Source organism: Microcaecilia unicolor, chromosome 4, assembly GCF_901765095.1.
Source record: "Microcaecilia unicolor chromosome 4, aMicUni1.1, whole genome shotgun sequence".
NCBI classification, from domain to species: Eukaryota; Metazoa; Chordata; class Amphibia; order Gymnophiona; family Siphonopidae; genus Microcaecilia; species Microcaecilia unicolor.
This window is the reverse complement of record NC_044034.1, coordinates 278,565,454-278,590,905: the sequence shown is the minus strand read 5'-3', so window position 1 is coordinate 278,590,905 and position 25,452 is coordinate 278,565,454. Positions and strand designations below refer to the sequence as shown.

The 25,452-nt window shown below is 41.3% G+C and overlaps 1 protein-coding gene across 3 annotated transcripts in view; it reads right to left on the bottom strand.

Annotated features, from left to right (window-relative positions):
* Positions 1-3,602: 3,602 nt before the first annotated feature.
* The window catches only part of ARHGAP6 (Rho GTPase activating protein 6), an 817,167-nt gene continuing 795,317 nt past the window's right edge, over positions 3,603-25,452 (bottom strand). For all 3 annotated transcript variants that reach the window (XM_030201605.1, XM_030201606.1, XM_030201607.1), the window contains exons 9-13: positions 23,208-23,387; positions 18,516-18,613; positions 12,759-13,021; positions 11,445-11,525; positions 3,603-5,729 (exon numbers count right to left, since the gene is read on the bottom strand). In XM_030201605.1, coding sequence (XP_030057465.1) covers positions 4,999-5,729; positions 11,445-11,525; positions 12,759-13,021; positions 18,516-18,613; positions 23,208-23,387 — 1,353 coding nt within the window. In that variant the 3' untranslated portion in view covers positions 3,603-4,998. The remainder of the gene's footprint in view (positions 5,730-11,444; positions 11,526-12,758; positions 13,022-18,515; positions 18,614-23,207; positions 23,388-25,452) is intronic.

Below are 25,452 nucleotides of genomic sequence, written 5' to 3'. Positions count from 1 at the left end.
GACCACTCTTCTAATTTTTGGAGCCATCTTCTCATGCTTTCTACTCCCTCCAGGGTATCCACTCTGTTGGCTATCTTCATGTCATCTGCAAAAAGGCAAATGTTTCCTTTTAACCCTTCAGCAATGTCTCTCACAAATATATTAAACAGAATCAGTCCCAGTACTGACTCCTGAGACACTCACCTTCCTTTAACTCAATACCAGGTTGGAAATATATAATTTCCAGAGTGATGCTCATGTTCTTTCCTGGAGAGCTGTGGTTCCTCCTCACTTCCATGGGACACTGATGCCTCCTTGCCTGTTTGAGACAGACCCCCCCAACTAATATTCCTGACCTCCATTTGCCCTGCCACCTTTTCCCAGGTATCTCTCTACTACTACTACTATTTAGCATTTCTATAGCGCTACAAGGCATACGCAGCGCTGCACTGGTGGTCAGGTTGCAAGATTTGCATTTACCTTGCCATAGCAGTGCTGCCTCTTTTTGCTATTGCTCTATGAATACAACAGCATTTGGCAATAACCACTTTGTGCTCTGGCAACCTATTGTATCCTTATGTACAGAGAAAGATTTATTTGGAAATGTTCAAGTTACCTTCTTCTTGCTAAACATTTTCAACCTCTTCTGTTTTACTATGAAAGTTTTCTTGACACACGCTTTATGACGTGTTTATTTTTTAACGGCAGTCATTCTTACATCTCTTGGAACTCAATGCAGGGTATTACTACTGTTAGGCTAGTAAAAAGCCTGTTGTATCGGCCAGGGAGTGGAGGAGTGGCCTAGTGGTTGGAGCACTGGTCTTGCAATCCAGAAGTGGCCAGTTCAAATCCCACTGCTGCTCCTTGTGATCTTGGGCAAGTCACTTAACCCTCCATTGCCTCAGGTACAAACTTAGATTGTGAGCCCTCCTGGGACAGAGAAATATCAAGAGTACCTGAATGTAACTCACCTTGAGCTACTACTGAAAAAGGTGTGAGCAAAATCTAAATAAATAAATACTGTCCCAGCTCACCTACCAGTATTCACCATTCTGAAGTTCAGACAGATAACAAATACTGCACCTCCCTGATTTACTACTTTTTGTTCCACGATTAAGAATTCATCAAATTCATCTGGCAGAAGCATTCCTTTCTGAAACTATATTATCTGGTGTCCTGCACTCTACTTGTTAGTTACTCTAAACACTATGACCACCAACCCTAGGGATCCAGCAAATTGCCCATATAACAAAAGAGTCATACTGCATAACATTAGTAACTAGATTTGATTTACAACTACTCACCACATTACACAGCACCACCATCTATCAAATTCTCAAGAATGAAAGGTGAGGTTCACACATATTCCATATGATTACTCGTGTCACATATATCTGGTGAAATTTCCAGTATCCTGCCATGATGCCTACATATTAAGACAAAGCCCTCTGTATAATACATTTGTAGTCAACACAGAAGGAATGAGTGAGTCCCCGTGAACAGCTCCATAAGGAAAATATGATGTGAGGTCTGAATTAGATGTTGTATCCGTACTTTTTGTAGGAATAATGGGTATTACCTTTTTCCCTAGATCTTATCTCCAAAGTCCTGCATCAGCTGGTGTCTGTGATGTTCATCTTAATGGTACCCATTAGTTGATTAAGGCAACTATTTAACACATATTCAGTCTCTTGAAACTGTTTCTCTCTCTCTCTATATATATATATTTTTTTGTTGTTGTTGTTACATTTGTACCCTGTGCTTTCCCACTCATGGCAGGCTCAATGCGGCTTACATGGGGCAATGGAGGGTTAAGTGACTTGCCCAGAGTCACAAGGAGCTGCCTGTGCCTGAAGTGGGAACCGAACTCAGTTCCTCAGTTCCCCAGGACCAAAGTCCACCACCCTAACCACTAGGCCACTCCTCCACTCCGCTTTCTACTTCCAACATCTACCAAAGTATGTAAACTGCTTAATAGTGCATGCCACTCAATGTTTGCCCATCACCGTCCAACTTGACTGAAGAAAGATATTGAAGAACCTAATCTGTGGAGTTTGCAGGATGTAGAAGAGAGAAACTTCATATATAATTGCTCATCTCGGAGATTGGCTCATTCATAAATACCTTTGTTGAGTACTTAGGATAGATGTGGAGTAGATTTGGTAACTTCAGTTAAGCAGTTTGGGGGTGAGATTAAAGATGTGTCTCTACGCTGAGTGTGTCATAATTGTGCAGCTCTCCTGTGTTCTAGTTTTAGGTCATGAACTGTTTGAGCTTGCATGAGTTACATGAGCCCTCCTTCTTCCCTTTCCCTTTGTATAAACGAATTGTGTGAGGGCATGAAGAAAATGTTCTTCCTTGATGAACAGCGCTCTGAATAAGGCAACATGCTCAAAGCAAACTGTAAAAAAACAGATGGGAAAGGGTATGGGATTTGATATACTGCCTTTCTGTAGTTACAACCAAAGTGGTTTATGTATTTTATACAGGTGCATATTTTGTATCTGGGGCAACTGGAGGGTTAAGTGACTTGCTCAGAGTCCCAAAGAGTTGCAGGGGGAATTGAACCCAGTTCCCCTGGATTTTAGGCCACTGCATTAACCACTAGGCTACCCCTCCACACCAGATAGGATATTTCATTAATCTTTTACTTGTGTGAGCTTTCCTTTATAGTGTTCTCTGTAAGTTCCGTCTTTCTAAGACAGTGTTTCCCCCCATCAAAACTGCTATTATCTTCTTTTTATTCCTTATTTGCCCCCTGATTCAAAATGCTTTTCATCACACTTAAATAAAGCAGTGTGGTAGCTGAAATGTAAGTCAGCATTATTCACATATCAGCTTATATCTGCCCTAACATCAAGGTGGAAGAAGGTTCACTTGCTTCTCCAGCTCCATTTCTTTGGGGGACAGTTGGGTTCAGGGCCACCGAGAGGGGGGGAGAAGGGGGCAAAATTCCCCAGAGCCCAGCATCCAAGGGGGGCCCACCTGGCGCTAGCATTGCTCTCCTGTTCATGTGCATGGCAGCGCCACAAGAGCAGAGTACTTCCTTCCTCTTTGGACGTAGCCTCTTTGGACGTAGCAGGAAAGAAAGAAGGACTCTGTTTTGTGGTGCTGCCATGCACTTGAACAGGAGAGCAATGCTATCGCCAGGCCCTGGGGAATTTTGCCATGCACAGTGACAGGAGCAGCACAAGCGGGGCAGGCCGGGGGGGGGGGGGGGGGGGGGGGGGGGGGAATGGGGTGTTTGCCCTGGGCCCGGCTTTGTCTCTTGGCGACCCTGGTTGGGTTCTTTGGATATCTGTAACAAATATGCATACACTTGATGTAACAGCCCTAAACATTTATCACATACATGTTTATTAGGGATATGCTGAAAACCTAATCACTTTGTGGTCTTTGAGAACTAGAAAAGGGTTTGTGAACCACTTTGATGGACCTGCTAATGAGCCATTTGAGAAGTTGGCTGCTGGATTTGTTTTACAAAGTTTACGCATTCCTACTGCATTTTAAAAAAAGGTACAACAGCACATAAAGCACTAGTATGATAAGGATGAAACTTGTGCCATTTGCATATTTTACATTCACATTTACCTTAAAAATCACTGAATGAGAAAAACCTTCGTTATCTTTTTATTACATTATGACACCATTACCAGAAAAGGTTGCCAAATTAATTTGCATTAAAACTAGTGTACTTTATAAAAATGTCATACTGTACATTTTCCCTTGCTATGTGAAAAACCTCTTAAAATACTGACATGTGTAGCCACCTGCTGGTCAAAAACTGATGTTGAGACTGAAAAAAAAAAACTCCTTTATGAACATTGCAGTAATAACAGTTTAACAATGATATTTTAGGAACACTTTCTCAAAGCATTGGCACAAATCTACAGACGTGTGTCATATTATTCAAGAAACATTGCATATATATACACATACATACACACAAACATACACACATAAAATACATGTACACATACCCACACAAAACTGTGTGTTTATATGTGCAAATATTTGTCACTTCAGTTTATCTTGTTGGGCCAAGGGAAAAGCCATATTGTTTTATGATTTACATCATATTGAATATATATTCTTTTTCAAGGGTTATTTGGATTCCAGTTTGTTTGCAAACAATACATGAAACCGTATATTATAAATATTTATATATTATATCCTACATATAAAACTGCAGTTTAATTAGAAGGGGGAAAATAATTTTGCTCTTTCATTTTTGCATAGGCACAGCCCTCCTGATTGATCTGAGCTGCTTTCTAATATGGCCATTCAAAAAAAAATGTTCTTAAAATACTGACACAACCTTAACTGTTGCCCATAAGCATATATTTATAAGAGAAACATGTGAATATATATTTATACATATTTCTTTCTTTTAAATTTCACTATGCCCTGCAATATGGCTTTTCACAATTAGTGTCTTTCTTGGGCAGTGTAATAAAGGGCTTTCCCCTTTTTACCCTTCTCCCGCTGCCCCTCAAATCCTACCCAATGTTCTTTAAAAGCACAGAAACCAGCTTGTGCACTCTACAGGATTTTTACCATGGCAATATAAGTGCAGCAATGAAAGGAAAGTGATCAAGACTGTTCTTTTTGTTTCTCATACGTGAATTCTGAGTATATGACTATAAGTATCATATATAACCCATTACAATACTGAGTCCTCAGAACTGCATATATTTTATATAGTATAGAAACCACAGAGCTATACCAAGGCAACATTTTTTATATTATACAGCATAGCTTATGCATACGGAATTGTGAAAACTGAAAATTCCATCTCCTTTCTGCATTTCTCAAGCAGGTAAAATAAGGAGTGTGTTTCCAACAGTGCTACTTACATCTTAAAGTGAACACAGCTTTTTTTTCTTTTTTTAATTATTATTAACAGTTCAACCAATTTTTAGTTGGTGTAAATAAAAATAAAAATAATTCCTAATAGAATCATTTTTGTTCCTATTCAAGCTCTGAAGAGTACGTGACAGTTCAGTGTTGCTAGACTGATCATACTAGAGTTTCCGGGAGGGCATCGGAATTATCCGCCGACAGAAGCTCCCAAATTTGCCATCGTTCCCTTTGCCACTCTTGCCAGTCTTGCTCTGCCAACTTGTTAGTGTTCTGATTGTTGGTGGGAATGGAATAGGAATTATACGTTTCATTCTGTGGCACTTGGTTACCCTGACTCAAGGTACACCAGTTGGTCGATACGGCCATTGGTCTTTCTCCTTCTGCTGCCCTTGAATTTGTCCCTGATCTCTGCACTCTCCACAGCGCTTGCTCTGCTGAGGACACGGTTGATCGTTGCGGCACTGTAGAGATTTGCTTTGAAGAGCCAGGATAGGGAGGGGGCAGTCTAGCATCATTCCTATTCACATCTCCTTGTCTAAAATTTGTAGGTTTGATTTTATTTTGAAAGCATGACGCCTCCAATTCCTGCTCAGTAATGTCTTCTGCACTACTTGAAGTCAAATGCTGCTCAGACTTTGAACAGGACTGTTCCAGGCTGCCCTGGTTTGTTTCTACTTGTGGAGTGCTACTAACTCGAGCCACTGGGGGGTGGAGCCTGTGCTCAGGAATGGCAGGTGAAGTATGAATCCTCTGTATCATTGGCTTCCCATTATCCAGGTACTCAGGGACCCCCTGCCATCTGGGGCAGTTCCGTGATAGGTTCCCCTGGGAAAGTGAACACTGCCCATGGTCCAAAGAATGGCTTTCATAAATATTTCCATATGAACCTGAAAGGCAAAATATTAAAGATAAAATCATCAGGTAACAGTATTGTTTATGTGATGGTTTAAGTCGTCAGCAGTCTGTTGTAACCAATACCAAGTGTTCCCTCTAATTTATTAATTAGGATTTATTTACCGCCTTTTTGAAGGAATTCACTCAAGGCAGTGTACAGTAAGAATAGATCAAACATGAGCAATAGGCAATTACAGCAGTAAAAACATTCAAATAACAATACAAAGTATGGCATAATATACTACTTAAAATGTCAACATAATGCATAATAGAACATTTTAATTGATAGTGAAGAGTATAAGCAAAGATGGAACATATAGACAGGTAACAGAATAAGAAGAGTTAGAAAGTAAGGTGACTGATTTACAGAAAGTTGCACGAGGTTAGAGAGATTGTTAAATATCATCTCAGCTACAGTAGGCCGATGCAGATGGAGTTATCTTATTCCCTTTTTCGGAAACGTAGGTATATTTGTACCCAAAATCAACTTGATTTGTTTAACTATGGATAGAGTGCTTGTTATATTTTGTAATTCCCTTTATTGTTAGGGTTTATTTCTTTTTATAATCCACTTAGAATCTTTTAATAAATATGCAAAATATAAGACTAATCAATGGTATGGTATGGTATATAAACATTCTTAGAATACAGATCAACATTAAATTACAACACTGGACACTGTCAGAACTGCACATACGTACACAAAATCAATAAGGACAGTAATAATAACACTCAAAGGAAAAAAAATATATAGGACATTCATTTCAGTCCCCCCACATATAGGAGCGGAGGAGTAGCCTAGCGGTTAGTGCAGTGGACTTTGGTCCTGGGGAACTGGGATCGATTCCCGCTGCAGCTCCTTGTGACTCTGGGTAAAGTCACTTAACCCTCTGTTGCCCCAGATAGATCGCTTTGGATGTGGTTGCAAAACTGTAGAAAAACCATCTAGCATAACCCTTTTCTGTAATCTAAGATACTTTCAATTCCAGGAATCAAAGTCAATAATCTTTCCCATAACAAAATAATCTTTCATATGGATTTATATATAATTAACATATAGTGGGACACTTGAATATTCCTCTACTTTCTAAAAGAAAGAATATTTCTAGAACCCTCACTCCTAAATTTAATCTGCATACAGGATAAGGAAATGGAGCTTAGGTCCACCTATCTTTCAGTTGTCAAGGGGTGTCTCATCTATTGTTTTGGAAGGAAGAATTTAAGACCTAATTTTTTTGGGGGGGGGGGAGGGGTCAAAGGGATTCCTCCATGGGATCCTACAGGCTCACTTCTGAAACTTCTAAGTCAGTACCTGGGAAGCAGCTTTCTTGGAGACTAGTTAGGTCATTCAGGGGCCCTTTTACTAAGCCACGTAAGTGTGCCAAAATGGAGTTACCGCCCTGATACCTCATGGCTTTCGTGGTAATTTCAATTTTGGCCCGCGTCTGATACACACGTCCAAAAATATTTTTTATTTTCGGACATGAACCAAGTGGCATTTGACACACATAGGTCATTACTGCTGGTTACCGTGTGAGACTATCGCTAGGTCAATGGCGGGCGGTAAGGTCTCTGACCCAAAATGGACTTGCGTCAATTTTGATTTTGCCGCACATCCATTTTTTCAGCACACCTTAGTAAAAGGACCCCTCAGTTGGGAAAGCAGCTGCTCTTAAACTGACTAGGTTTAACAGAGGAGAAGGATAGATGGCTAGATTAGAAGAGATCTGGGCTGGGAGGCCAGCAAACAGCAAGTTTTGAGGGTTGCCAAGACAGCACAGTCTCAATCAAAAGGCCCCTTTGAAGCCAGGAGGGCAGTAAAATGTTCCCTCTGAGTTGATGTGAGCAAAAACTTTTCTTTGCAACCAAAGGACTGAGTTGACGTGAGCAAAACTTTTCTGTTACATTATCCTGTGAGCACTTCTTACAGATACTAACACAGACGTGCGCGCATGCACGCACACACACACACACACACATATACACAAACACTCAAAGGGAGACTGGAAAGAATTCCATTAGCCATGCTCTTTATGCTTTCCCTATTTGTTCACGTGTAATGTAACTATATGTTTATAGCTACGATAAATTTTATTCAGCTACTGGAAGTTTAGTGCAGCTTAGAGGGAACATTGCTCCCCCAGTAACAGCAACTAAAAAAAAAAAAAAAAGAGAGACAGTAGAGGCAGTTTTAAACAAAACAGGGAAGGACCCCTTCACTATCTACCAGCTGCTGGGTAGCTCTATTACTGACAGTATAATGCACACTGTATACACTCCGAAGAATTATGTACCAAAAACTCAAAATAATGAACACCAAAATAATACAACATATTAAAGCAGTATTCTGGAAATATATGCGGGTATTTTAACACTTGGTTCTCAGTCAGCACTAGCTCCCCAGTCCAGCATCTTCCTGTTGGCCATGTTAACAAAGATGTCCTGCAGCACTGTAACAGAAATCTTGAGATTAATGGCAACCATAAAATGATTCACCTATCAATATTTTTAGTAGGCTGCCAAATAGCCACCAGGCTTCGGCTCTGCTAGCCTTTAGTTTACTGCAGAGTTACCCAACATTAGGTGCAGCTAATACAGGTATGTATTATTATACCGAATGATTAGAGCAGCAGGTTAAGAACCAAGGAAGCCAAGATTCAAATTCCACTGCTGCTCCTTGAGATCTTGGATAAGTCACTTAATCCTCCATTGCCCCAGGAACAAAACTACCATACCATAACAGCAGTAACTTCCACGAATCATATAACAGCCTACCTAGGAAAGGCAGCACCATAAACATTGTGGAGGAGTGGCCTAGTGGTTAGGGTGGTGGACTTTAGTCCTGGGGAACTGAAGAACTGAGTTTGATTCCCACTTCAGGCACAGGCAGCTCCTTGTGACTCTGGGCAAGTCACTTAACCCTCCATTGCTCCAGGTACAAAACTCACATGGGACAGGATAGTACCTACTGTAATTGAATGTAACTTAAGCTACTACTGAGAAAGGATGTGATTAAAATCTAGTACCTGACATAACAGGACATACAGTGCAATTCTACCATACCATAACAGCAGTAACTTCCACGAATCATACAACAGCCTACCTAGGAAAGGCAGCACCATAAACATTGTGGCAGGCACTAAACAAAAAAACGCATAAGGGAAAACTAAACAAGCCAGAGTAGTATAGATTGATCCTGCACAGACAATGTTAACAAGAAACCATGTCTCTTTCAAATGCAGAACACAGATCCCAGTAAGATTAAATAACCATAAACTAAAAATAGAAATACGTAGACAAAAATTAAACTGAACCCCAAAGAAGCCATACTCTCCACACAGTGAACATCAGAGGAACAATGATTGTGCAAAACATAAAGACAGCAGACGTAAACCTCAAAAACAGATATATTCCAATCATTATATTACAAGTTAATAGGGCTGCATGTTAATCGTGGTTAACGCTGTGATTAACACGTTATTAAACAATTTAAAAAATTTAATCACGATTAATAACCTGCCTCCTCTCTCCCCAACCCCCATGGTCGGTCTGGCATCTCTCGCTCCCCTCCCGAACTGCCAGCAGCTCTCTCCAGTTTACCTTTTAAGTTGTCTGTAAGACTTCGGCCCTGCAGCCATAGCAGATATACTGAAAAGCTGCCTGCAGCGGACCTTCCCTCTGTCCTGTGTCAGAAGGGTGTGGGACAACTTCCTTTTTGGGTTGGGCCAGAGGTAAGGCCTGGTGCAGGCTGAAAACTTACAGACAACTAAAAGGTAAATTGGATGGGAAGCGGAGGGGAGAGAGTCATCAGCAATCCAGGGGGAGGAAGAACCTCGGATGGGCAGTGGTGGAGGGGTAGAAGGGGGAATTGTGACAGAGCCTTGGGTGGCTGGGGAGGGGGAGAGAAACTCGGGTGGCTAGGAGGGGAAGAGGGAGAGAGAACATCGGGTGGCTGGTGGGGAAGGAGAGGGGGGCTAGAGAACCTCTGGTGGCCGGGGGGGGAGGAGAAAGAGTGAGAGAAACAGAGAGAACCTCAGGTGGCCGAGGGGAGGTAGAAAGAACGGAACTTCGGGTGGAAAAGAAGGGGGAGGGAGAGAGAACCTCAGGTGACCGAGGGGAGAATAGGAAGAGAGAACCGTGGGAAGGGCTAAAAGAGGAGGGAGACTGTGCATTGGGGGGGGGCAGGCAGAAATAGGGAGAGAAGCCAAATTGAGGGAGACGAGGATGGAGGAAGGGAGAAGAGAGAGGGAGAGATGTGGGTTCAGAGAGAGGGAGAGAGAGATAATGGACCTGTAGTGCAGGAGGTGGAGGGAAGGAAGAAAAAGAGAGGGAAGAAAGATAATGGATCTAGAGGGTAGAGGAGAGAAAGGGAGAGTTGGACCTGGAGTCAGGAAAAAGGATGACGCTGGGTCTTTAATCAGTGGCATACCCACAAGGGAGGGAAGGGGAGGGGCCTTGGAGACCTGGGCCCCTTCCTTTCGGCTCCGGCCCCCTCCAAAGCTGCAGTACATGTTCAATGGCTGGTGGGGTAGTTCAAGCCCCACAAGCTGAAGAAATCTGCTGGCTGAGTCACCCTGTTCCTCCTCTTAGTTCATTAGGGGTAAGGAAGTCAGCAGGGTGCCTCCAGCCACCAAAGCTTTTACTCCCCAAGCAAGCTCAGTTTGTGCATGAATTGAGCATGTTCTGGGAGTGCCAGTATTGGCGGCTGGAGGCATCCCGCTGCCTTCCTTGCTCCTGAGGCAGCATAAGGAGGAGTACTGAGTGACTGACGATAAATTTGAAACATAATGCAGGACAACACTTATCTTTTGGCTCACTATATTCCGACAGACACCCGATAAGTGTTCTCCTGCATTATGCTTCAAGCTTATCGTCAGTCACTCAGTACAATATGAATTGTTTTGATTGATTAATTATTATTTAAACAGCAATCACATTTGCAGTTATGCTTTATATGGATGGAGGGATTTTTTTTTGTCAATGATTACAACAATCACCAAAGGGTCTTTGAAATAAATCACCCCGAAAAGAACAGCTGTGGGTTAGAGACTTTTTGATGAGACTTTTTTTTCCCCCATCTCTCCATATATACATATAATCTTACGGGGAACCATTGGTCCATTTTTTGTTGAATTATCCTTTAGGTCAGGGCCGTGCCTAGGGTCTCCGGCACCCCCTGCAGTTGGCCCCGCCCCCGAAAACGATCGCTACACTACCCGCCCTCTTCTCCCCAGATCCTTTTCCTTTTTTTTGTTTAAATTTACCTCTGTCCGGCGGCAGCGTAGCATTAGTGAGAAGGAGGCGGCGCTCCCCCGCCCCAATGTGTCAGTCTTCCCTTTGCTCAGTGGCCCGCCTTCTTCTGATGTCATTTCTGAGCGAAGGGAAGACTGACACATCGGGGCGGGGGAGCGCCGCCTCCTCACTAACGCTACGCTGCCGCCAGACAGAGGTAAATTTAAACAAAAAAAAAAAGGAAAAGGATCTAGGGAGAAGAGGGCGAGGTAAGCATGGTGCGGCGGGGCGCCCCCCAGAGGATGGCGCCCTCCTGCCATGCTTACCTCGCTTACCGTGTTGGCACGGCCCTGCTTTAGGTACAACCTTTCAGACATGACAATGTACAATGAATATGCAGACTGGAAAGCTGAAATTCACATAGGATTTGTAACCTCATGAAAAAGACAGAGAACAGCATTAAAAACAAATATTACCTGATTTTTCTTGATCTTTAGAGCCTGATTTGAGTGTTGAATGCCAGGTGCCCCAAATGTTGAAATGATCCTCTGGAATATCTGGCCATGGGAGTACATTGAGAAAATAACAAGTATGAATATAACCTGAGTTTAATTTTTTTTTTCAAATTTGAATTTCATAACATCCTTCCTCTGGATATGTAAACAGCCCATGGTACAATAATTAATGACATCCTACAAGCAGTCATGTTTCTATGACTGGCATCTGGGACATATTTTAAGCAGTATAGATTGAATAACTGGGCAAACATCTGCATGATATCCAGTGACCACGGACCTCTTAGACACTGGGTTGCTATTGCGGGTAGTCTGAGACCTTTTTTTTTGTGCTCTAGTGTAAGAATAGACATGGGGGTTATTTGCAGGGACTGGGATATTCTGAGGTAAATTAGTGGGCTTTATTTGTAGTAAGTTAAATGTATTTGCAATATTTATTGTACCACACTTTGTACTAATTGTTGAGGTGTGTATTCAAGTTTGTACATTACATCACATCTCAGTCAGACCAACTGGTCATCATTTGTCTTCATCTGCTTTGTTACTATGTATAACAACATCAGGGTAGTAACTGAACCAGAGAGATGTAAGGCTGCACAAGGACAGGTATAACCAGTGGAAATAAGGTGATAATACTTAAATTCAGGTCTATAGTTGGGATCTCATCTAGAATACTGGGCCCAGTTTTGGAGGCTACATCTTTGAAAGGATATAAAGGGTGGAACCAGAACAAAGAGGCCAGCAGCTCAGATAAGGTTCTACATCTAAGTTCTATGAGTTAAGCAATCTTCCCTTGCTAAAACTAGTATAGTGATCAATGTCTAAAAGTGAAAAACTCAATTGTTTAACATAAAAACCATTATGCTCGCATTGATGGAGTACCAAACAAAAAACAAAATCTGCAATTACACTGTAGTCATACTTACAGAGTTTTATGGCTTATTTTGAGATGGATACTACACTTTTTTTTTGTTACATTCATACCCCGCGCTTTCCCACTCATGGCAGGCTCAATGCGGCTTACATATTATATACAGGTACTTATTTGTACCTGGGGCAATGGAGGGTTAAGTGACTTGCCCAGAGTCACAAGGAGCTGCCTGTGCCTGAAGTGGGAATTGAACTCAGTTCCTCAGGACCAGAGTCCACCACCCTAGAGTCCACCCAGAGTCCACTAGGCCACTCCTCCTTTTTTATGCCTTTCATTGTTGTTTAAATAACGCTACCAATCTGAACAAGCTTCATTTGAAAAATAACCTATGCAGACTCTCTTACCTTTTCCAGCCCAATGTCCAGCTGACACATCCCTTGATTTGGGTTGTATGTGGCCAACCAATGTGTACTGCTCAGGTACCCTGAAAAGCTTATCTGAACTAATGGCATTTTCCTCCTGTTTTCCTAGAAATGGCCGCTCAGAGAGTACGGGAGAATTATTATCATAGGGGGAGACATCGCCGCTTGATGCTTTGTTGGAATCTGTAGATGAATGCCTTCCTTCAATGCAGAATGGGCCTTCAGATCTTAGCAGCTCTGGACTCCTGAAATAAAAAAGGAAGTGGCAGGTTCATTAATATCCAGAATGCATAAACGATGACACAAATATCGGTTAGTAAGTAATAATCAGAGTGAAAACAAACAATACCATTCTAATGAGATAGTGCTCAGCCTATAAGAGTAAATATTCAGTGCAATTGCGTAGCCACAGGTGGGCCGGGACCCACACAGAAGTAGTGGTAACTGGTGGGATCCCAAGCTCGGCCAGCTGAAGACTCCCCCCTGATGGTAACGAAAATGCTACTCTCCATGATACCGGCACCTGCGTACGTTCAGTTTTCAGCGCATGCCTGCTGCAGACTGCCAAGGTGGAAAGAAGCGTTTTCCCACCAGCTGAGATATGTTTTGGGTGGTAGTTGGGGGGGGGAGAACAATTGGTGCCCACCCAGTTCCTCCTTAGGCCCACCCAAAATCTGTTGTCTGGCTACGCCCCTGATTCAGTGGAAACACTGATGTACACCCTCTGGTTTTGTTTGGTAATTTTTTCATCATCGGAGCAAAGTCGTTGAGTGCATGCACGTGTGATAGTTTGCACATATGCTATGGGTGCCCTCTTTGAAAGCGAGTGCACTATTGTCAGTAAATGATAAAGCATCAATGTTGTGTTTTTTTCTGCTCACTTGATAACAACATACAATATTATGTTGATGTTTCACATATCGTTGCAAACGAATGCCCATCCTTGCCATTTACACATATATCTTAAGATTCTATAGAGATAGACATATTTTCAAAGCACTTAGCCTTCCAAAGTTTCATAGGTTTCTATGGAACTTTAGAAAGCTAAGTGCTTTGAAAATATGCCTCAGAGCGACTTAAGTTGCGTGTGCAAATTCAGTCATAGTCTGGATTTGCGTGCTCAACTTAATTAACAAGTCAATCAGTGCCAATAATTGCCAATTAACAAGCAATTGACACTAATCGGTATTAATTAGAATTTACACATACAACTAAGCATATTCTATAACATGATGTGCATAAATTCTAGGTCAAATAGTTGAGAAAGGGGCGTGATCATGGGCGTGGACTAGGCGGGGTGTGGGCCTTTCTAAAATCTATGCGCGTGTTATAGAATAAACCCGGTCTGTGCCTAATTTAGGCATCAGTGTTTACACCAAGTTTTACTTGGCATAACTGCCCGTGACTAAATTTAGTTCTGCGGCTGGGCGCTTGGCATATTCTACAAACCGCATGGTAATTTAGACCTGTTCTATAAAATACGCCTAAATTTAGGCATAATTTATAGGTGTATTTTTGGGTGCTCTCTATATACTAAAAGAATAAGATAACAACTGTAGAACAAGCACTAAAAATTCTGAATGCAACGATCACCAATCCAACCCCTGTTCCGCAATTCTGCATTCCTAGGAATTCTTACAGAGATAGGGCCGGATTCTATGGGTGCCAGAGAAGATTGGCACTAAGTGCAATTCTATAAAGAATGCTGTATGGAAGAATTGAGATCTGATAAGATGCAATGTCATCACAAGAACATTTGATACCATCTTGTTAGATATTATAAGAAAGTTGATGCACGGCTCCTGATGAAGCATGTAAAGTGAAACGAGCCATAGCTAAGTGCTCAACAATTGTTTGTTACTTAAAAAGAAGGGAGGAGGAGAAGTCACTAGACCACCAGACAGATTTTTGCTGGGTACTGGGGGGGGGGGGGGGGGGGGGGTTGGGTCCACTGGACCACCATGTAAAGTCACCACTGGACTACGAGGACTTTTATGCTTGTGGGCGGGGGGAGGATCCACTGGACCACTAGGAAGACAGAAAGATGGAAGCGGTGAATGTAAATGCATACAGTATCTCTTAGATGGGCTTTATTTTAGTTTTCTATACTGCCTGCAAACCTAAGAGCTGTTGAAGTGTGTACAGTCAGATACAGGAGGTGTTTTTCTGTCTCTGTAGGACTCACAATTTTAGGGCCCCTTTTACAAAGGCGATCTAGTATTTTTAATGTACGCTAAATGTTAGAGATGCCCATATATTCCTATGGGTGTCTCTAGCGTTTAGAGCGTGCTAAAAAATGCTAATGCAGTTTTGTAAAAGACCCCCTTAGTTTGTACCTATGGCAATGGAGGGTTAAGTGACTTGCACAGGAGCTATTAGACAGCGCTAACATGGTGATTAAATTTGTCTTGTTTGTAAGCATGTTAATGTGCTCATCATTGAATGGACTGGGGAGAAATTCCGGTGAGGGGAGGAAAGAGAAAAGTCAGCCATGAGCTATATCTATCCGAGTGAAAATGACATCAACCTGATAAGGAGTGAAGTCATTTTATCAGAAAAAAAAGATGACAAGCATTCTGGATCTATACATACACAGTTCGTTCTCACTTGTTTTCTTTTTGAAAGCTATTCAGGGGGTTCATGAGATCTGAATGGGTTTTCACAAACTTTTCAACAGTCTTTAAAAGTAGTACTTATTCTTAGCACAAGTATCGTTTTTCTTTACTGCTCTACATATTTTGAATTATGGGTTTATTACAATATTAAACTGCAAATAACCTTCCACATATGTTGAAAGAATACGATCCTTATTAAATTCAGACCAATTCATTTTCTATTTTTTAGAATTTTTTTAAGTATTTTTTGTTTGAGGAGGAAAAGGTCTGAAAAAGCCCAGGTGCCGAGACAAACATTAATTAACATCATCAATGAGTCACAAGGCACACACTGTAGGCTGAACTCATCACCGACCTAAAAAAACCTCCTGTTGTAATTGTTTTTTTATGCAAACATTTTTTACAACAAAATGATGTGACTTAGCTTTTAGCTTTTTGTGTCAAATGTCCCTTCAAATGACCCCTGACGGGGACCCATTTCGCTCCACCAGCTTTATCAAGGGAGAAATCCAGACGCTTTGACAGTCTTGGATTGAAACGTTTCTAAATTGGAATTCAGTTCACTGTCAAAGCGTCTGGATTTGCAGGTATTTTGCAGTTTATCATTGTGATTCATATTCAGTATTCTGCAAGGAGTTTGACGTTGTTACAAGTGATCTTTATTACAATATTGCCAGACTAGTTCTGTAATAAATAAATAAATAAATAAAATCCCCTAAATCTACTAAGACTATAGCTTCAAATAGTCCCATGGCCAAGATTTCCATAAATGTAAAATGGTTATTGTAAACAGTGGCCACCAGAGGGCAGAAGACAACAATAAATGGTAAAGCAAAATTTTGCACGCTGCAGTATATATTTTTTATATACTGTTGTACATTTTTTGTACTACGTTAAAATAGTAAACATCTATTTTGTTTTTCAGATTTTCAACATGTCCCCAAGTCCATGGCCTGACCTGGCTGGAGACCCCCTAGGCCAGGCTCCGTCGTTCCTTCGAGGGGCTAGCACCTGCTGCCTCTGCCTGAGGAAGAAAAGCGTTGATGGGCGAGTTTACCCTCCCCTCCCCCCCGGAAAAATCCAAAGAGACCACTGTGAGCAAGACTGTCAAAAGATTTAATTATTTTATTGAACTAGGTACAGGTTTTACTATACAGATATTTAAAGGCGACAGATTGGTAATATTTAAAGCTTTGTTCTGAGGTAACCACTGAAATGCATAGAAGACTATAAACCACATACCACACAGTCTAATACCAACACTCTTAACCAATTACTTTTTCTTATAGCCAGTACTTTTTTTAACCAATTAATTCAGCATTCCTTTAATCCATTAGTCCTTTTGCCTAAGCATCAATCACTGATTCCTTTCTTTCACTCTAGGCTGAGCCTTTGTGTGGGTGTGGCCTATGTCCCCCCACCACTTACTCCTTCCTTGTGTTCTTCCCTGGTCCTCCCCCACCAAGTCCCCAAGTCTCACCTTTCTGCTGGAGAACTCTGGGCTGGTGGCTGCTAAATGTCCGACTGAGTCGAAATGGCTTGCCCTGTTCCAGCTGTAAGCTCTGATTACACTCCCTGAGGCTGCCTCCTCTGCTCCTGGTGCTGAATGCACCCCGGACGTTTTCCGCTGCTGGGCCTTGGACACCTCCTCAGTGCTTCCAAAGGCCTTGCCTTAAGTTGGCTCCCAGGGGTTGATTCACCCCAACCCACGCACAAGGGCGTCCTCTGCTTCTGAACCTGGGGCTCTGTGTTTCCCAGAGCCACTCCCAAAGACCAACTGCCCTGAGTGCTTCCAAGGGTTGCTTGTCTTCCTATCTTCCTAAGGTGTCTGTAGGGGTCTTGCTGTGGCCCCAAAAAACCAGCTCTTAGAAGAGTTCTGCGACCAACAGTTCCAGGGTTCCCCCACAGAGAACGACCACTTCTCCGCCAGTCTTCAGGAGGAGCTCATAGGTACTTTCCCCCATTGTGGCCCAGAATACCCAGCCGTAAACAGAGCTCTATGACCAGCAGTACCAGAGTTTTTCCAATAGAGGGCAACATCCTGGCTCAGCCAAAATGCCAAGCACAGAATCTCTAAGCATCAGAGACCTAAAGAGCCACATCAGAGTTCCCACTCAAAAGGTGACTGTTAGAATGTTAATCTTATTATGGTAATTTCTCTGACCTCCTAATTAGCTTCAGCCAAACCCTCTTTTGTGTGCTTACATTACTAAACCCACTTTACTTTTATATCCATTTAGTGGATAATATTCCCCAAGTGTGTAAATGCGACTCCATCAATCTGCCTGTTTTTCCTTCAGTGAATCTTTAATAGCCAAAAAAGCACAAGCAGCCTTCAGAATTGAGAGTATCTCAGCTACACTTTATTGGTCAGACCCAACATAGTCTGATTACCAGTGCCTGTTTTTTTTAAGTGGAGGAAGAGAGGGATGGAGAGGGGTCACTATGCTACCAGACAAGTTTGTTTTTGAAAGTGGGGGAAGGGAATACTGGTCTGGAGGGGTCCACTAGACTACTAGGACCGTTTTTTTAAATATCCAGTGAAGGGGGGACAGTTGTGGGGGGGGGGGCACTGCAGAAAGCAATCTAGGGCAGAGTGATCAGGTTGGAGTGAGAGAAGGGGTATTGCTATATACCTGCTTCCTCTCAGCCAACTCTTCTACACTGCCCCAGACCTGAAGAAAAGTTTCCTGTGCACACTGTATATCAGAATTTCTTTATTATTTATTTTTTTGGCGTGGCTGCAGAATATTTAATATGACTGCACTAACATGCAATTTAATGCTGTTTGTGGTAATGGTTAACGCTCACACTGAAACCATTTCTGCATCACTCAGTCAGTAAAACTGCAGTAAAAACAGGCAGGCACATAAAGCGCTCTCATAAATATTCATTGTGGATATCCTGAAACCACGACTGCCTGGAGTCCCTCAGAACAGGTTCAGGAATCCCTGTTCTATGGTGGAACTGGACATAAACCTCCAGTAAAACTGCATATAAATCCTAAAAACACACAAACAAAATAATAGAACATGGAAAATTCAAACCTTTTGACCAGTCCCAATGGACAGATGGAATAATAAACTATCGAGAAGCAGGAAGATGAAAAAACAGCTGTACTTACGATGACTGGGAAGCTTTCCTTCTCAACAAATAGTCGACTACGTCTGGGTCGGTCTCCAGCAAGCTGATTAGCACTTCATTTTGTAAATCAGGAGGGACCTTTGAAAAAGCAGAAACATATAAGGATGTTAAGGTGTTTAAAGTGAAACTGAACTCTCCCAACAGCTTGCTTCATTCTCCGCCATTTCCAATTTGAAACATACTTCATGCATCTGACAACATGGACTCCTGTTCTCAAAACCTCATTTCTCAACAGATTGGTTAATCTATAAAGTCCATTTATGGACATTTCACATAAGTGCACTGTTATGAAATTACTTCCTTACAGGCTTTACGTAAAAAAAACACACAACAGAAGGTAATTTACAAAACAGTAGTAGCAGTGTGCAAGGAGAATACCACTATATCTCCCACACACTCATAACCACAAAAATTTACACCTCTCCGAACTCAGACTGCAGCCCATTACTATCCACATATTCCCATTATTCACACATACCTCCATCTACCCAAGCACTCAGCAAAACACACCAAATGCTTACAGCATGTAATTTCCAGCTCGTTCATGTTGCCAAGTTATGAATGTTACTGGGAGAACAGGAGCAGGGTCCCAAGAAAAGTGTGGTTTCCAGGTCACTTAAATGACAGCTCCATGCTTTTGTTCCAGTTCCAAAAGGATTATGGGTAAATATCACTCAACAAAACACACCTAATGCTTACAACATATAATTTCCAGCTTGTCAATGTTGCCAAGTTATGAACGTTACAGGGTGAACACAAGTAGAGTCCTAAGAAAAGTGTGGTTTCCAGGTCACTCAAATGACAGTTCCACGCTTTTGTTCCAGTTCCAATAGGATTATGGGTACATTTTTCACTCTGACTAACAATCAAATGTACTAGTTATCTGAGGTTCTCTCATTGGTATTATGAAATCCATAAGCTACTATTTTTAAATCATCCACTAAGTTTTTCTATTAAGACTGCTGGCTCTTTATGTGTTTCATATTTTGGTTTCTGTTGCATTTTTTCAGCCAGAAAATGACATCTGAATAAGCAATACTCTTGTTTTGGGGAATATTAGCTCATTCAGTGCAGCAGTAAAATCCTAGCAAAGCTCAGTGCTGCTAACCAGGGTATGATTTCACAGTTGCTGTGGTCTTATTGTGGAAAAGAATATTGGCTTCAAATACAATGTAAGGGTAAAGCAGAGTTTTATATAATTTACATCCCCCAGAGTTCAGTATCAAATTGCTAAGCATCAGGGTATCCAGAAAACAAGCATCTGTAAAAAAGTATGGTCAAATTCATAGCATATGCCCATCCAAAAGTCGATTTAAAAACATTCTCTGGTTCTGTATGATGCTCTGGTTTAAAATGCCTTTAAGCAGAACAAGTCAAAATGCGGTGGCAGACGACGTGTGGAGGGCAATTCTATAGATAGGCACCTATAGAGCACCTGATAAGTCTTTTTGTTTTATTGCTTTCAATCTTTTTATTTAGTCTTTAAACAAAAACAGGAAAAACAAGAAAATACATGACCAATAACAAGCACATAAACATACAAGACTTCAAAAGAAGCACTTCTACATAGCCTTACATAAGTTAGTCACAAGGGGGAAGAATTCAGCAAATGGCACACAAAGTTAGGCGCTGGGATGATCTGTACTAAGCTGGTACTCTATGAAGGACGGTCTGTGCAGAGCATCCTTCACAGAATACTAGCTTAGCATAGATTTCATACCTAACTTTGGGCACCAGCATTTACACTTGTCAAAAAACATTGATAGTATTCTATAACATCACGCCTACCTTCTGGGATGCCTCCTATCTGCCCATGCTCCTCCCATGGCCATGTCCCCTTTTTGCACTAGCGCACTATGAAATCTAGGTGCACATTTTATAGAAAAGCACCTACGGCAGATATGTAAGTAATTCCAAATTGTTATCTATAATAGCTGTTAAATTGGCTGTTGACGCCTCATTAGCTAATTAATTTGCACATGTATCTTTGCGCAACCTATACAGAATCTAGGGGAAGGTCCCACATTTTTGAAATCTGAACTAAATGGCCTCTCCATTCATATTTCACAATGCCACATACAGTAGGGCCAAGGAACAGTGTAGGCAATCCGACACTTCCAAACAACAAGAGGGAATCGAAAAAAGTCATACACAGGATTTATTCCTAAAAAGCCACTGATTGATTCGACATGGCACTGTGTTTCAGCAAAAGTGCTTGTCTCAGGAGTCTTATTGTAACGCAAATTCATCAAATAGCATGTTGATACAACACAAACACACCATTTGATGGCTTTTGCATCCTCCGCCGCCACCACCACACAAGTCTAGAACCTCCAGATATGCATGTTGAACTTTGGTTCTAGACCTTGCTCATCTGTGTTATTTAAACCTTTGACATATCTGACTGAAGCCATGGCAACGTGTACCTATGAGGCCTATGAAGGAAAACAAAGCTGGGAGGGGAACACATTCCTGCTTGATAATTAAAACATAAACAGTCTTTGGATATCACGCTCACACATAGAGTCTACAAACTCTAGAGAGGTTGACAATGTATTGTAAAGAAATAAATCAAGATGTTCATTTTGGTTCATGGCAGAGCTGGTGTTCCAAAAACCACAACTCTCCAGTTCCAAGTAAAAAAAAAAAAAAAAAAAATCTACCAGTTGTTTCTTTAAAGTGACAGCACTAGCAAATTTAAAAAGTTCAACGTAAGATAAATACAACCAGTAAGCAGTCCCCATTTCAAAATGACTTTCTTATTTTATTTGGGAAGTGATATTAATACTTTTAACATCTCTAAGCCTGCAGTTATTGTAATGCCACCTTGTGGGCGTCCCTGGGTCCAGGGCTAAACTGGCTGGAATCTCCCTTGGGCTGGCTCAGTCAAGCCCTGAAATAGTTGGTGTCCGATGCCTCCACCTGGGGAAGAAAGGTATTATCGGGTAGGATTTCCCTCCTTTCCCAAGAAATTAAAAAAAAAAAAAAAAAACAGCTCCACCACTGGCCCTCTTTTTTTCCTGGTGGGCCAGTCTGCATTCATCAGGAGGAGCCTCGAGGGGCCCCTTCCTTGCCAGGTTCACAGCTCAGTTCTTTTTTGTGAGACACACTCTCTCTCTCCAATTCTAGCCCCACAGAGCCTGTGACCTGCAGTTCCAGACATTTCTCATATTTCTATTATATGATTGTTCTACAGTGCTGTTAAATGTGTATATTTAATGTGTATACTGAGCAAACAAAGCAGCTGGAAGGCAGTCACTTTATAATAGGAAAAGCCTTCCAGTTGCTTTGTTTGCTCAGTTCATCTCCTTGTTTTCCTGTGCTTTACAAGAGTTTGGTGTACAAGCGTTTTCACATCTTTTTAGCCTACAGAGTTTTCAATTGTGACCCCTGAAACAGACGGATTGTACTGCCGAAACACAGACCGTGTTGTGTCCTTCTACTGATGCTGTGAATGAAGTATATTTAAGCAACATTTCCTGTGTTGGATCGTCCCTTGGCCAGCCTCTACTTTCTCCTGCTCATGTTGCTTTTCATAGAGGCTCTTCCTGCTTGCTGGACCAGGTGAAGCTCTCATATTTATTGTTTTGCTTTATGTTATTTTCTGTATATTAATTGTGTATGTTTTATTATTGTAATCCACAGAATATAAGTTTTAAAAAAATAAATATATCCTCCAAGTTGACCAGTAGAAAACGGTCAAATACAACAGCACATGTGCAATATATTGAGGTGTGTTATATCATTAGGAAAATGTAACTGACCAAAACAGGGGTAAGTGCTGTAGCTGCAAAATTCACGAGACAGAAAAATAAAGACCTCTTTTGGCCAATAATACATGCTATTTTCAAATACCATCTTAACTACAAAGCAAGATGAAGTATGTTGCAACTGTCCTGTATGTATTAGGAAAAAGGGAACTACATAAATATTCTAGCTCCTTCAAATATGCAGTGCACACTTGACTAAATTCAAATATGCAATTGTGAAACATTTCTAAGGATCAAAAATGGACTAGAGGCAAAATGTTCTCCTTAAGTTTGCATTAAAATAAATTAAAAAAAATAGGGGGCCCTTTTACCAAGCTGGGGTATTCATTAATGCGTGATTACCGCAGCTTAAAATGGCGTACCGTGGTTTGTGCTGATACATCCCATAGTACTTTTGCTAAAAAATACCACTACATGTTTTGCTGAGGGGGAATGTCTGGGAGGCGGAGAGTGGGCTTGTCTGCACTAACCAGCACAGTCAGATAGCCACACACTAACTGATTAGCGCATGAGCCTTTACCACCTACAAAATAGGTGGTGGTAAGGACTCATGCACTAATTTTTGTTAACGGCAACATTAGCACATGGCCATTAAATCAGAAAATGGAAAATCGGCCATTTTCTAGACGCAGTATAGTGGCCTTATCGTGCAGGAGAGATCCGTGTAAAAGTATGCTAAGGCCACTTTTTGCGGCAGCTTTGTATAAGGCTCCTAAAAACAAAGAGTGCACATACAAATGTTCGTGCCTGGATAAATAACCTCCTTCCTAGAAACAGAATATTTAAAACAAGCAAAATTAGTCTTAATCACAGAACAAGAACAAAACGTTTTTGCCACATTAAAAACTTGTGGCTAAACAGAGCCTCAAATAATTCTCGAATGTGAGATAACGTGCACTTACCATAAAAAGGGTTTCGTAGTTTTCAATCATCTTTTGTACGACTATAATGATAACTGTGCTCTCTTCAGCTCGTGCTGAGCTCTGGACAGTGAACTCCTTATCAGAGGACTTCTGCTTGTGCAGCAGGTTTGGCCCGAATATTGTAGCCAGGTTCAATGATGTCATTTTGTTCCCCATTACCTAACATCAAGGCAGTCACAGCATTAAAGCATTCTCTTGATGATCACAAGACAGAAAAAAGTCTATTACAATGAAACTGTTAAGTAAGCACAGTCATTCATAGGTGAACAAAACAGTGGAGGAGTGGCCTAGAGGTTAGAACACTTGTTTGACATCCAGAGGTGGCAGGTTCAAATCCCACTGCAGCTCCTTGTGATATTGGGCAAGTCCCTTAACCCTCCATTGTCTCAGGTACAAAATTAGATTGTGAGCCCTCCAGGGACAGGGAACTACCTAGTGTACATGAATGTAACTCATCTCGAGCTACTGCTAAAAAGGTGTGAGCAAAAATTCACATAAATAAGCTAAAAATCCAAATAAATAAAAAAGTGTGCTTTTACTAGGGATGTGCAGGCAGGTAGTTCACATTTTGTTTAGCTTCCCTTGCTATTTTCATTCTAGACATGTTTTTACATTTTTTTTTACATTTCAGAAACAATGACATCAATAGGATGCCCTACTGCTCAAAAAGTGCATCCTCGTGCACTGATTCATGCTATTCTTCAAACAGTGCAGCAGCAGAACAGAAGGTGAAAGCACTACAACAATGAGGAAACAAAAAAAGCACCAAGGGTCGTTCAAGCATGGAAAACTCTACAGTCCTTTATTAGGACCGACACGGGCTATGTTTCGGCGACAAAGTGCCTACATCAGGGGTCAACAGATTCAATGTATATAAATTACTAGGCTCAAAGCCCACAAAACCCAGCAAACCGAAGCAGAATATTAGCAAAGTGTCCACAAGGAGGCAAATTGGTGCCTATCCTGAGACGCCAAAGTGTTATGATGTACTTTGCCTCTGATCCGGTTTGCTGATTGCTGCAGGCTTTGAGCCTAACTTATATACATTGAATTTACTGACCCCTGACACTTTGTCGCTGAAACATGGCCTGTGTCGGGTCTAATAAAGGACTCTAGACTTTCGCATGCTTGAATAACCCTTGGTACTTTTTTGTTTCTTCTTTATTCTTCAAACAGTGAATATTAAGAAATGATAGTGTGGACTATGGAACAATAGGCTGCATTATTGATAACCCAGGAAAAAAAATCCCTAATGTCAGGTTTTTCCTGTTTCAGGTTTAGACAACATAGGAAAAGTTAGCATTTCCCATGTTGTTTAAAAAAAAAAAAAAAAACCCACAGCCCTACTTTTTACAGGCATCGAATGAGAGAAAATCCTTGACAAATCAAGTCCCAGTTCTCTATCCGCTTAATCTATAACAGCACACCTATATTACATAATATTACATTACAGTTAAGGCTTATAGGCCGCACATACCTTAGAATAGTTCACGAAGACAAACTCCCGAACTTACATTAAAAAATAAATGAGTTGAAATTTACAGTGAAAGCATTTTCCTAATAACAGAAGTGGCTTAAAATGTTACAGTGAAACATTTTCCTAATAACTGAAGTGTTGAATTCATGAAAATGGTTGTGCAAATTAGGGTGGGAGCTGAGACTTTTAGTTCGGTTGGTGGGTACTGTAATTCTGGAAAAAAGTTTTGAAAAGGGAGGTTTTGAGATGCTTGCAAAAAGTTGGATAGTCGTTCGTGCTTCTCAAGTCTCTTCGTGCTTATGTTGGAGAATCCATTTGAATGTACTGATTTGTATACAAGATTCTTACATTTTGGGTAGAGCAGAGTAAGGTAGGTAGCATTTTTTGGAGGTAGCATGATCAGATTATTCATGTAGTTTGGGGTGGTGCCGAAGAGGATTCTGTAGACCGTGGTGCAGAGTTTTAACATTATTTGCGCCTTAATAGGGAACCAGTGTAGGGCTTGCAACAATGGGCTAGATCTGTCATATCATGAGCATCATGAGCCTGGCCGCTGTGTTCTGCGTTGTTTGTAAACTGTTCAGTAGTTGTTCTTTGCAGCCTGCATAGATTCTATTGCAGTAGTCTACGTGGGCGAGTATCATTGATTGCACTAGCATTTGAAATATGGACCTCGGGAAATACCCTCTGATTCTTCTCAGTTTCCACATTGAATGCAGCATCTTGAAGGTGACACTTTCCACTTTC